Genomic DNA, 12746 nt, shown 5'->3' with positions numbered 1-12746 from the left:
GCGTGCCTGTAATCCCAGCTACTCAGGAGGCTGAGGCAGGAGAATTGCCTGAACCCAGGAGGTGGAGGTTGCAGTGAGCCGAGATCGCGCCATTGCACTCCAGCCTGGGTAACAAGAGCGAAACTCCGTCTCAAAAAAAAAAAAAAGAGTCAAATGTCTAAAATGAGCAAGTAATGATGGTACCCAGCCTTTCTGGATGCTTTCCAGATGTCTAAAGATGTTCTTGCCTTGGTCAGAGTCTTGTTCAGGTCTGGGGAGAGACTCTGATGAAGTCAAATGCATTGTTAGACAAAGACGTATCTGGAAAGCATGAGCAACCATAAAAAACTGTGGCTGTTTAGCACAGGGAAAAGTGGTGAGGAAGGACACATTCACTAAAATATGTAGAAAACAAACCAAATAGATTTTGCCTTGGTAAAGAACCCAGAATGAGAGCCAGTAGGTAAACACGACAGAGGTGTTTTTTTTTTTTTTTGGCTGTTTTTTTTTTTGAGACAGTCTCAGTCTGTCACCAGGGCTGGAGTGCAGTGGCAAAATCTTGGCTCACGGTAGCCTCAATCTTCCAGGCTCAAGTGATCCTCCAACCTCAGTCTCCTGAGCAGCTGGGACTATAAGCATGCTATCACACCTGGCAAATTTTTGTATTTTTGGTAGAGATGGGGTTTTGCCATGTTGCCCAGGCTGGTCTTGAATTCCTGGGCTTAAGCGATCTGCCCACCTTGACCTCCCAAAGTTCTTGGATTACAGATGTGAGCCACTGTGGCCAAACCACAGTTTTACAGATATTAAGTCCATACAAGGTTGGATGATCCTTTTTATCAGGAAAAATGTAGGCGGAATTCCTGCAAAGAGCAGGAAGTTGGATGAGATAATATCAATTACCCTTTTCATCTGCTTACCACTTAATTTTTTTTTTTTTTTGAGACGGAGTTTCGCTCTTGTTACCCAGGCTGGAGTGCAATGGCGCGACCTCAGCTCACCGCAACCTCCGCCTCCTGGGTTGAGGCAATTCTCCTGCCTCAGCCTCCCGAGTAGCCAGGACTACAGGCATGCGCCACCATACCCAGCTAATATTTTGTATTTTTAGTAGAGACGGGGTTTCACCGTGTTGACCAGGATGGTCTCGATCTCTTGACCTCGTGATCCACCCGCCTCGGCCTCCCAAAGTGCTGGGATTACAGGCGTGAGCCACCGCACCCGGCCTCACTTAATTGTTTACAAAGCACATTCTCATTTGATGCTTCTGATAATTAGGAAGTAGCAGAGAGTGTTTTACAGATGAGGAAAGCAGGGTGGGAAAGCACAGCCTTTAAGCTGGTTCTTTCCACCATATTACACTGACTTCTAAGAAGTCAATGATCTGTTAGTCCCTTCCCATTATGAAAGTCTATCATTCAAAAAGGACTCAGTTCCAGTGTTCCACAGAAGGTGCCAGAATATTCCCCAAGGGCCTCATGGCCTCATCTGGCTCCCGTGGATAGGCCTTGCTGGCCACAGCAGATTGTATACCCAAGACAAGAATCAGTCTATTTCCTTACTCCTCCCATGGAGCTCTATGTCTCAAGGTGGGTATGTGATACCAGTGACCAAATAAATAGCTCAGTTGAGATTACGACTAAAGCTGAAGTGGGAAGCACAGTGTGTGCTGGGGAAGTTACCATTCAGCAATGCTTCTGTGGATCCGGGACACTGAGGTCTCAATATCGATCGGATGGTATCGTAATCCTCTCAGCTCCAGCGTTTCATCCAGTGCTCCCACCACATACAATGCATCATGACGCTCTGACAGAAAGAAAGCGAAAAATGTGGCTTACACATATACTGAGTGCAACGTAACACTGGAGTCCAGAGCACAGGGGTCAGACTGCCTGTCACCTGGGTCTGCCCTTACCAGTGTAACTCTGGGCAAATTCCTTAAGGCTGTGAATCCTGCTGCCCCTCTGTGGGATAATAATCATTGACTGCTGTGAGGATTTATTAGGTTAATCCATTCATGGTAGTTAATATGGTATGTGGTGCACTATAAATGATACCAGAAATTAGCTATTATTATTAATTAATTTATTTATTTATTTTTGAGACAAAGTCTCACTCTTGTCACCCAGGCTGGAGTGCAATGGTGTAATCTCGGCTCACTGCAACCGCCGCCTCCTGGATTCAAGTGATTCTCCTGCCTCAGTCTCCTGAGTAGATGGGATTTACAGGTGCCTGCCACCACACCCAGCTAATTTTTATATTTTTAGTAGAGAGGGGGTTTCACCATGTTGGCCAAGCTGGTCTCGAACTCCTGACCTCAGGTCATCTCCCTGCCTTGGCCTCCCAAACTGCTGGGATTACAGGCGTGAGCCACTGTACCCAGCTAGCTATTATTATTATTGTTTTTATTATTACTACATGTTAGGAACTGTGTTACACGCTGGGGAGACAAAGCTGACAAAACCCAATTCCTGCTCTGAAGGTCCTTACAGTTGAGGCAGCGGAAAAGATACACCAAGAGACATTCCATTCTAATGTAGCAAGCCCACCAACAGGAGTGTGTATGAGGTTCGGAGGGGCAGAGGACATCCACTGAGTCTAGCTCCTAGTTCAGAGAAGGCTACTGGAAAAGCTGAGGGCAGAGCTGAGCCCTTGAGGACAAACAGGCTCAGCCAGAGGAAAGAGAGGGGAAGAGGAAAGAGAGGAGTTGAGAAGGAGAGGAGATGAGCAAGTGTCATTCTTTCTAGGTAGCTTCATGGAATACAGATATTAGGAGAAGGGTTGTAGAATGGGGGGAGAGTAGTCCTGGTTTCTAACAGGCTTGTCATCTAGCTAGGACACAGAAGGAAGATGATTTGCAATAATTTCTGGAAAAACACAGACTTCTGAAAAACTGAGCAAAACAAAGTGACTGAAGCTGTTGGAGTAAAAAAGATCAGGAGGTCCAGCAGAGGCTCCCATCACCTGGTGAGCTCACGAAGACTGATGACAAAAACAACAGAAGCATAGCTGTGAATGACTAATGGGTGCTTCCTGTGTGCCAGGCACCGTTCTAGGCATCTAAATGCATCACATCCTTTAATCTCACATCATTTCCATGAGGCAAGAAACAGTCATCTCCATTTTCTAGGTAGGAAACAGGCTAAGTGATTGCTTAAGGTCACCCAGCAAATGGCAGAGGTGGGCTGTAATACCAGGGTACCAGGCAGGGATGCCACCCTCTGCTCCAATGGGTTGCCCCTGCCTCTCCATGAAATCTGGGGAACTATGGACACTGGTCAGTATGAAACTATGGAGAATTTAGGGCTTTAAAATCCAGCAAGTTATATACCTATCACTTCTTCAAGCACAGGATACAGTCAGTGTTGTGTATTTTTAAATGGCTATCAGTGCCAGTTCAGGAAGAAAAGGTGACAGGCAGCAGTGAAGCTGTGACCATCAACTGGGCAGAGGATGACAGGAGGGAATCCTCACATCAGAGGCCTGACCAGAAAGCAGGCTGTGCCCAATGCGAGACACCAGGGGGCTGCCATGCCTCAGCAAGATGGCTCCTCAGAACTGACGCCCCTCTCAAGGAATAGGGCTGTTCCTCCTGCTCCCCAAGTGGTATGCAGGGTAGAAGAGCTAAAAGATGTAATGCTTGTTCGGGGCGTGGAATCAGCCCCACAGGGACTGAAAGTTTGTGTTTGGCCAGGGATGCTCACTCGCCATCAGGCCCATCTCTTTGACTCACAGCTCAGGATGCTCCTGGACTAGCCCCAAGTGCTCACCTCCCAGACACTCTTCATGGGGCAAAGCATGACTCCAAATGAATAGAGAGTCACTTATGGGTTCAAGAGTCACAGAAGGAAGTAAATACACACACTCTACAGTCTAAGAAAAGCTGAAGGAGGTCAGCTAGTGCTATAGAAACACAAAGCAGGCCCAACAGGGAGGAGCTGCTGCAGAAGTACCTCCAGTGGCCGCTGTGAGCTCGGTCCGGCGGACGAAACCAAGGTATCCTGTCCGAGCCCAGAGGGTCTGAGCAGCATCTCCAAAGCTGAGGCGAGTGTTGAAATGATCAGCTTGAAGAGTCTCACTATCATAGATGGTATAGTAGCCGCTGGCTGTATGGGGACTGTTCACCCAAATCTACAAGAAAAGGGCTTTGGTCACAACTCACTGGGAACACACAACTGTATTAATTCTCTTGGATCAGGTTATTTTGATTTTTTAAATCTCATTTTTATATGAAAAACAACTGCATTAATAAAAGCAGCTAACATTTACCAGGTGCTCACCGTGTACCTCATCTCCATCCAACCCTATACATATGACAACACAGATCATACAATGTTGTTCCCATTTTACAGATGAAAAAACAAGGAGTTAACTACTTCACCTAAGATGCAGAAATGAGGAGACTCATACCCATGCCTGTGTGGCTCTGGTGGCCGTGCTCCCACCCACAGGCTACCCTGTCTCCCTGGCTCATTTCTCACCCTCCTCCAGAGTTCCATGAACACATCAGGGATCATTTCTGTGCTTCCAGGATAACTATGGAAGCCCACAGGGAAACACCATGGGGTGTTTGAGTTTATAATATAAACAGAGCAATAATTAACAATATTACTGGGAATCATTATGTGACAGACACTGTTCTGTGTACATTACAGATGCAGGTATTAATACATTTAATTGTTATAATGATTTTAACTCAGGAGGTGAGGTAGGTACTACTACTACTATTATTATTTTAACTTAAAAAAATTTTTAAATAGGCTGGGTGTGGTGGTTTATGCTTGTAATCCCAGCACTTTAGGAGGCTGAGGTGGGTGGATCACTTAAGGCCAGGAGTTCAACACCAGCCTGGCCAACATGGTGAAACCCCATTTCTGCTAAAAATATAAAATTAGCCAGGTGTGGTGGTGCATGCCTGTGATTCTACCTACTCAGGAGGCGGAGGCAGGAGAATCACTTGAACTAGGGGGATGGAGGTTAAAGGGAGCCAAGATGGGCTCAGAGCAAGGCTCTGTCTCAGAAAAAAAAAAAAAATTTTTTTAAAGTAGAGATGGGAGGCCGGGCGCGGTGGCTCACGCCTGTAATCCCAGCACTTTGGGAGGCCGAGGCGGGCGGATCACCTGAGGTCAGGAGTTTGAGACCAGCCTGGCCAACACGGTGAAACCCCGTCTCTAAAAAAAAAAAAAAAAAGTAGAGATGGGGTCTTTGCTGTGTTGCCCAGCTGGCCTCAAACTTCTGGTCTCAAAGTGGAGTGGCTTCAAACTCCTCCTTCAGCCACCCAAAGTGCTAGGATTACAGACATGGGCCACTGCACTTGGCCAGTGCTATTATTATTTATGAATGAGGAAACTGAGGCCCCAAGAGATTAACCTGTCTAATATTGAGAAGCTCATACGTGACAGAGCCCAGGTCATCTGGCTCCTGTACCTACAGTATTCCTCCCATTCAGCTATGTGATGAAATATCAGCATCCTTCAAAGATTTTGGGGGGCTGGGTGTGGGGACTCACGCCTGTAATCCTAGCATTTTGGGAGGCTGAGGCAAGTGGATCACGTGAGCTCAAGAGTTTGAGACCAGCCTGGGCAACATAGTGAAATACTGTCTCTACTAAAAATATAAAAAGTTAGCTGGGAATGGTGGCATGTGCCTGTAGTCCCAGGTACTTGGGAGGCTTAGGCACAAGAATCACTTGAACTCGGGAGACAGAGGTTGCAGTAAGCCCAGTCTGGGCGACAGAGTGAGACTCTGTCTCAAAAAAAAATAAACAAAAACAAAGATTTAGGGGAAGAAAATTAACTATTTCACATAGTTAATTTTTATATCCTTATATATAAATAACATATATTTATATATAATTTTGTTGTTGTTGTTGTTAAAGGGCTGGGCCTGGATTTTTTTTGTTAATGCAAATATAAATATATTTTAGAATACAATATAACATTTGAATGACCTTAAAAATTTTTTAATATGTGACTCCTTTCAGTTTCATACCTTAATAGGTGGGAACATGTAGGATTGCTCACTTTCCTTTCTAGCTAAGGGCATGTCAGTGGACAAATGTGACATGACTTCCAGTTTGAGTGCATAAATCTTCCCTTGATCCCAGTTTCAATCTCCCTCTTCTATTTCAGTCTCATGCTTTACAGGAAAAAAAATAACTCTATTCACAACGGGGGAAAGCTAAATCCACAGTTTTACTGATTTATAAAATGTGAACCCTAGAGTTTTTTACCGCTGACTTTTCAGAGTAAAAATGAAAATTATTACAAACCTCTCCAAGGTGAGAGTCTCCAACTGGCCCTTTGGTCTCAGGATTAACAATGACCACTTTCACTCCAGGTAAAATCTAAGCATCAAAGGGAAAATACAAAGATTGGGTTCAGTGAAATCCAGTGACCTCCAGAAAATACACAGTTAACTGCTGGAGAGGTGGGAGAGGCACACAGGGCAGAAGCCAGCTGTAACAGCATCACAGCAGCTACCGAGGGGACAATAGCAAAGACTTTCTGTCTTGCTCTTATTGAGTCTTCCTCAGTTCATTGAAGACCAAAGGTCTAATAAAACTCAGCCTCAAAAATAAAACAGGGAACCAGTCTGCCATCTCTTCAAAGGGATGAGAAACTGTAGATCAGGACTTTAACAGTAGAATTTGTAGAATAACCTTCCCCTTTTCATGCTCTTTCTCATTCACTGGAATGATGGCAGTAAAACCCCTTAAAACAGAAAGGGCAGAAGGCAGGGAAAGCCTGAGTGACTCCACTCCAGACTTCAGTTAGTGCTAGAGTTGGAGCAATGTGAAGAGTGAGAGAGGACGGTGGCAGCTTTGCAGGATAGAAGGATATCCACGACTCCAGGATCTTCCTCAGGAAGGAAAAGGAAGACACAAATGCTGGCTGAGGGAATGCCTCAGCCATTCTAGCCAAAAAATGGCCTCTCTGGTTACCCACATTCTTCCCCCTTTGAACTCCCTTTTTATCTTGGGTTTCTAAAGTATGAGGTTACTTTAGAAGCCCTCAGTAATTATCTGGGCGCAAACATCTAAAACCTCAAGGAAGAGACGAGGCTGGGCACAGGCTAATGCTCGTGAGTTGTGCTTGGCTGCTGAGGCAAGTGAAGATGTGACAAGGCAGTGACAAAATCAGCCAAACCCCCCTGGCACATGCAAGCGACGAGTGAGAATGGAATAAGCGCCTGATGGGGTGATATACACCACTAGATAGGTTTTGCAGGGATTCTTTTTTTCCTTCACAGTTTTTTCTCGGCCCTTCAGAATTACTAGAAGGGATTCTGAGGCATCATCACTATCTCATCAAAGGGCAGAGAAACTCCCACCTGTCTTGACAATGCATGTGGGTGTCTTATCTTTAGCAAATTGTTTCTCACTAAATCTCTCTTTTAGAGGCTCATTCTAATCTAAGAAATGTTACTCCCACAGAATTCTCTCAAATATCTTTAATCTCATCCCCATTCTGATTTTCCTTTCAACTTTAAATGTGTGTGTATCTTCCCAGACCTTAAGCCACACTCTCATCTCGGCCTCTCCTAGCTTTCCCCTTGGGATGTTTATAAAATAGAACCAGGCTGGGCACAGTGGCTCATGCCTATAATCCCAGCACTTTGGGAGGCTGAGGCAGGCAGATCACCCGAGGTCAGGAGTTCAAGACCAGCCCAATCAACATGGTGTGAAACCAAATCTTTACCAAAAATACAAAAATTAGCCGGGCATGGTGGCAGTTGCCTGTAACTCCAGCCACTCGGGAGGCTAAGACAAGAGAATCACTTGAACCCGGGAGGCAGAGGTTGCAGGGAGCTGAGATTGCGCCACTGTGCTCTAGCCTGGGTGGCAGAGTGAGACTCTGTTTAAAAAAAAGACAGTGCTGCTGAGCAGTCTAAAAAAAAAGAACCAGCTCTTCTATCCACCTTTCATACAAGGAGCACTGCATTTTGCTAGTCAGTCAATAAGAATAACATGTCAGTTGGATTTTTAAAAAAATCTATGGAAATTAAGAGAGTTCAAATTTACTATTCTTATCTATGTACCTATATGAATTTGAAAGTATTAGCCAAGCTGAAATTATCTCCAAATTTCAATTAAGGCTTGCCCTGGGCACTAATACGGCTTCCAGTTTCCTTAAAATGAACCACATCTCCAATCCACACAGCCTACCTTCCCATGGTCAACAGAACAATTTACCTTTCCAGACTCTGAGAGGAGCAAACTCTGGGGGGCGCCACGTTCCACAAGACGAACCCTGCAGAAGAACGGTATTTACTGTATATAGGGCTTTTAAGAAGAGAAGTCACCACGTTCCTGATGCTCAGTGCTGCCTTCCCAGGACCTCTAACTTGTCTGTCTTCCTCACACCACAGCAGGGTTTCTCAAACTCAGCACTACTATTTTGGCCAGATAATTTTTTATTGAAAGGGGCTATCCTGTGCATTGTAGAACGTTTAGCAACACCTTTGGCCTCTGCCCACTAGATGTCAGTAGCAAGCCCCTTTTATGACAACCCAAAAACGTTTCCAGACATTGTCAAATGTCCTCCAGGGGCGGCAAATTCTTCCTAGGTTTCAAACTGCTGCATGAGAGAAATGCTCTACCTAGGCAGGGCAGGTCAGTGCAGTGGGGCACTCCAGATAACACAATCCAGGGCAGTGGGACTTGAAGAGGTCTCAGAGCCCTGGGCCAGTGCTCAGCTCAGGACCCAGCTAAAATTCCCTTTTGGGCTGAGGAAGCAAGATTTTTTTTCACACCTGGGGCTCAGATAAAGTGTTGTTTCAAAAACCCTATGCTGCTCATTTATCTTATCTGTCCTATCTTTTATTTTTAAACTCTTAGAGGAAAGAGACAGTCCATTTTAGTTTAATTTATATCAAATGTCACAAAATACTTTTATATGGGTAAGTAACTAAGTATTATACTTTAATATTAAAGAACAGTGTAGCAACGGAGAAAATTAAAGCTTTCTTACAAATGTGAATCTTATGTATTAATGATAAAAACAAATTCCATCTCTCTTCCCAATCCCCTCCTAGAAGATACGAACAAAAGGAATGAGGAAAAATGCTGGCTCTGACGTTCAGAATTTTTTTTTTTTTTTTTTTTTTTTTTTTAAGATGGAGTTTCACCATGTTGGTCCAGCTGGTCTTGAACTCCCGACCTCAGGTGATCTGCCCGCCTTGGCCTCCAAAGTGCTTGGATTACAGGCGTGAGCCACCACGCCCGGCCCGAGGTTCAGAATTTTTTATGCTTAGGAACTAGTAGGGAAGGAGCATAATAAATCTGCTGTACCTGTCATGTCTTAGCGATTTCAGATCCACATACACAGTAGTTGGATCAGGCCCTGAGGTTCCCTAAAGAAAGACAAATCAATGCATTGTTTAGAATTTCGATAAACTGTATTTCACATTTCAAACCAAGAAATAATTTAGCCATATACATGAACAATCCACACTCTTTTCACCTCTCCTCCCTTTGGAGAGTAGGCCCCCTGCTCTCCCTCTTATCACGGACACTATGGCAGCACTGAAACGCTTCCATGCTGAGGAGGGCTTTCATCCCTGGATTCAAAGCAGAAGTGAGACAAGTTGGCAACTCAGGGCCTTTCAAAACCAACACTGGCGACTGTGACAGCAAGAGGCCTATGATGGGACTCAAGATTAAACCATCAAGACCCTTCTGAAAGAAGAAGGTCTCAGAAGACCTGAAATAATCCACCCATGTGTGCTATCTTTTTTAACTCATTGTTGTCCAGGTCTATTATTTGCCTTATTTTTTTAAGAGACAGGGTCTCAATCTGTTGCTCAGGCTGCTAGAGTGCAGCAGTGCAATCATATCTCACTGCAGCCTCAACCTCCTAGGCTCAAGCAATCCCCCTGCCTCAGACTTCCAGGTAGCTGGGACCAGAGGCATACACTACACCCAGCTATTTTTTTGTGGGGGATGGGGGTAGAGATGAGGTCTCACTACGTTGCCCAGGCTGGTCTCAAACTTCAGGGCTCAAGCAATCCTCCTGCCTTGGCCTCCCAAAGTGTTGTGATTATAGGCATGAACCACCATACCTGGCCCCATATTTGCCTTATTAGCTAAATTAATACATAAAATTGTCTCAGTTCTAATCCCTCTTCTGTTATTTACCCATCAAGAATAACATGACAAAGTTGCCATCTGGGTGGAGAAGAGAATACAAGCTTATTGACTGAAAAAANCTTCTAAAAATCTAAGGCTCTTCAGCAATATATTTTTATCCCTCCTCATTTCTGTACCTTAGATGTCCCCTATCTGATGGGACTGAGAGAAAAATTAATCCAGAACTATGGCGACCTCATCTCTTCTCTCCTTTTGCTTCCAAAGGTCATATTTTTCTAGCAAAGAAAATTCAGGATTTTCTGACTTTCTCATATGCCAGTCAGACAGATCGTCATTTGACACACACATGAATGAGCTACCTTTATCTTTGGGAATACTCCAAATTCCTAATATTCTGAGGTTTCAAATTCTATTACAAAAAAGAAAAAAGTACTGGAAGCCACAGTTCCCTTTTATCTTTACATAGTCTTTCCAGTTAGCCTCCCAGCCAGTTTCTCCTTCTTGTTCACAAAGTAAGAATCATGTTAAACTGTGGAAGATGGAAGAGTACACTAAATTAGGAAGGTGGAAGAGATAAACTCGCCAATGTTTACAACACACCCTTTAACTGAGTGGCTTGAAAAAGGCAAGCAAACATGTCTGCTAGCCCCTACTCTGGCCCTATTACGTCCTGCCCCATTTCTTCAAAACCTTTTGGGACTGGCCAGCTGCTGGAGCTGCTTCTTACCTTTAGCACTTCCACTTGGTTGCCAAGACCTTTGGTGCAGAGCTCCATCACTGAATAGGAGCAGAAAGTGTCCCTTATTTTGTACTGGTTGACCGTGGCGAGCCAGAGGAAAAGGTTGTTCTCTAACTCCATAGGAGGAATTAAGACAGACTGGTGGCCTGAATACACACTGCAGCAAAAAAGGCAAGAGCTGGAATCATCAATTCATCCTTGACACCCGAAGCTTCAGAACCTCACCAATTGAACAGACATTTACTGAGTGTGAGGACCGTGTAGGGTCATATGAGATATAAAGGTATAAGAATTAGTCTTGTTTCTATGCGACTTGCAAGAGGAGCAACTATGAAATGAAGCAGACTGTGACAGGTCACTTTCATCTACATAACATTCTTACAGCTGTCCTCAAGCTAATTAATATGGTTAAGATTATACTAAACATTCTGGAAAGGTAATTCCTAATAACTAATCTTTTTTTTTTTTTTTTCATTTTCTATTCCTTTTCCAGAATCACCCGCTGCAGACCTAATAACTAATCTTTAAAACCCTAAAGGGGTAGCATTTTTTTTCTTTCTCCTTAAGTGTGGACTGAATTTTATTTCTATAGTTTATTTTAAGATGTTTATGGACATTTTATTCATGCTCTGAATATGAGATATGAATCAAGAGCATTGAGATCACATACTAAAGAGCAATTCATTCACACTGGAAAAGCCAGGGCAGGGGAGTAGTGGTGTGCTTCACCGAGTTAGCGACACTTGAGCTGGAGCTTGAATGAGTATGAATTTGACAGTGGCCGGAAGAAGTGGGGATGGTAGTGAGGGTATTCTAGCAAGAGGAACAACATATACAAAGGCCAATAAGTACAGCATGTTTGAAGCCATCAGAAATATTAATAGTATTCAAGTGGCCGGGCACAGACACTCGTGCCTGTAATCCTAGCACTTTGGGAGGGCATGATAGGATAATCGCTCGAGCCCAGAAGTTAAAGACCAGCCTGGGTAATAGAGTCAAACTCCTGCCTCTACAAAAAAAAATTAAATAAAAAAAATTAGCCAGGTGTGGTGGCATGTGCCTGTAATCCCAGCTACTCTGTAGACTGAGGTGAGAGAACCGCTTGAACCCAGGAGGTGGAGGTTGCAGTAAGCTGAGACTGCGCCACTACACTGCAGCTGGGGTGAGAGTGAGACTCTGTTTCAAAAAAAACAAAAAAGAAAAACATAAGAAGGTCAGATACAAGTAAAATCCAAATAGGACTCAAATCTTTGTGACTTATCATCATGACCACATGACGATGACTCGAGTAAACACTAACACTGTGCTCACTGCCAGCACTGCTCCGAGAGTACAGAGCTACCTAGGGAAGCAGAGTACTGCTACCTTCACCTTACAGACCAGCAAAATGAGACACAAAGAAATCGAGATAAAAAGCCCAAAGTAAGTAAGTGCAGCCAGGGCCCAAGCCCAGACAGCCTGGCTTCAAAGCCCATGCTCTGGGACACTCCACAGTCCTCTCCTGTTTGTGAGCAGACAAGATTTCATGAGGGTCACCTGTAAACATATTGCTACATTGACTCTTGATCCAAAAGTGGTGCTGACAGCCCGCGGGGACAGCCCGATGTCTTTGAAGAGCTTGGAGAAGGACTGCTGGAGTGCAACGCGGGGCCGCTCCTCTGCCACCACCACACAGGTCCGGACACAGGAGAGGTTGATCCCTCTGGTCTGCAAGACACCGTTGCATAAGACACCAATGGGAGCGAAGTCAGTAGGATCATAAAAGCACCGAACAGGCAGGGCCACTGTTCTAGCTCCTTGGTCAGGAAAAGCCAAGCAATTTTGTGTTCTCACCTCAGGCACACAGAGAAAGCAGCTTTCAGAAAAGAAGAAACGGCCAAGGCATCCCATTAAAATCACTATCTGCTGGTAAATTTTCTCATTCTCTAGTTATTTCCTTTT

At 44.4% G+C, this 12746-nt stretch overlaps 1 protein-coding gene across 1 annotated transcript in view; it reads right to left on the bottom strand.

The window, feature by feature from the left end:
• Positions 1-12746, bottom strand: part of DIP2B (disco interacting protein 2 homolog B) — a 275455-nt gene that overhangs the window by 2327 nt on the left and 260382 nt on the right. The window contains exons 30-35 of the mRNA XM_037744659.1: positions 12342-12728; positions 9269-9330; positions 8171-8228; positions 6248-6322; positions 3930-4107; positions 1659-1782 (exon numbers count right to left, since the gene is read on the bottom strand). Coding sequence (XP_037600587.1) covers positions 1659-1782; positions 3930-4107; positions 6248-6322; positions 8171-8228; positions 9269-9330; positions 12342-12728 — 884 coding nt within the window. The remainder of the gene's footprint in view (positions 1-1658; positions 1783-3929; positions 4108-6247; positions 6323-8170; positions 8229-9268; positions 9331-12341; positions 12729-12746) is intronic.

Source organism: Cebus imitator, unplaced genomic scaffold, assembly GCF_001604975.1.
Source record: "Cebus imitator isolate Cc_AM_T3 unplaced genomic scaffold, Cebus_imitator-1.0 Scaffold181, whole genome shotgun sequence".
NCBI lineage: Eukaryota > Metazoa > Chordata > Mammalia > Primates > Cebidae > Cebus > Cebus imitator.
This window is presented reverse-complemented; position numbering and strand designations above follow the sequence as displayed.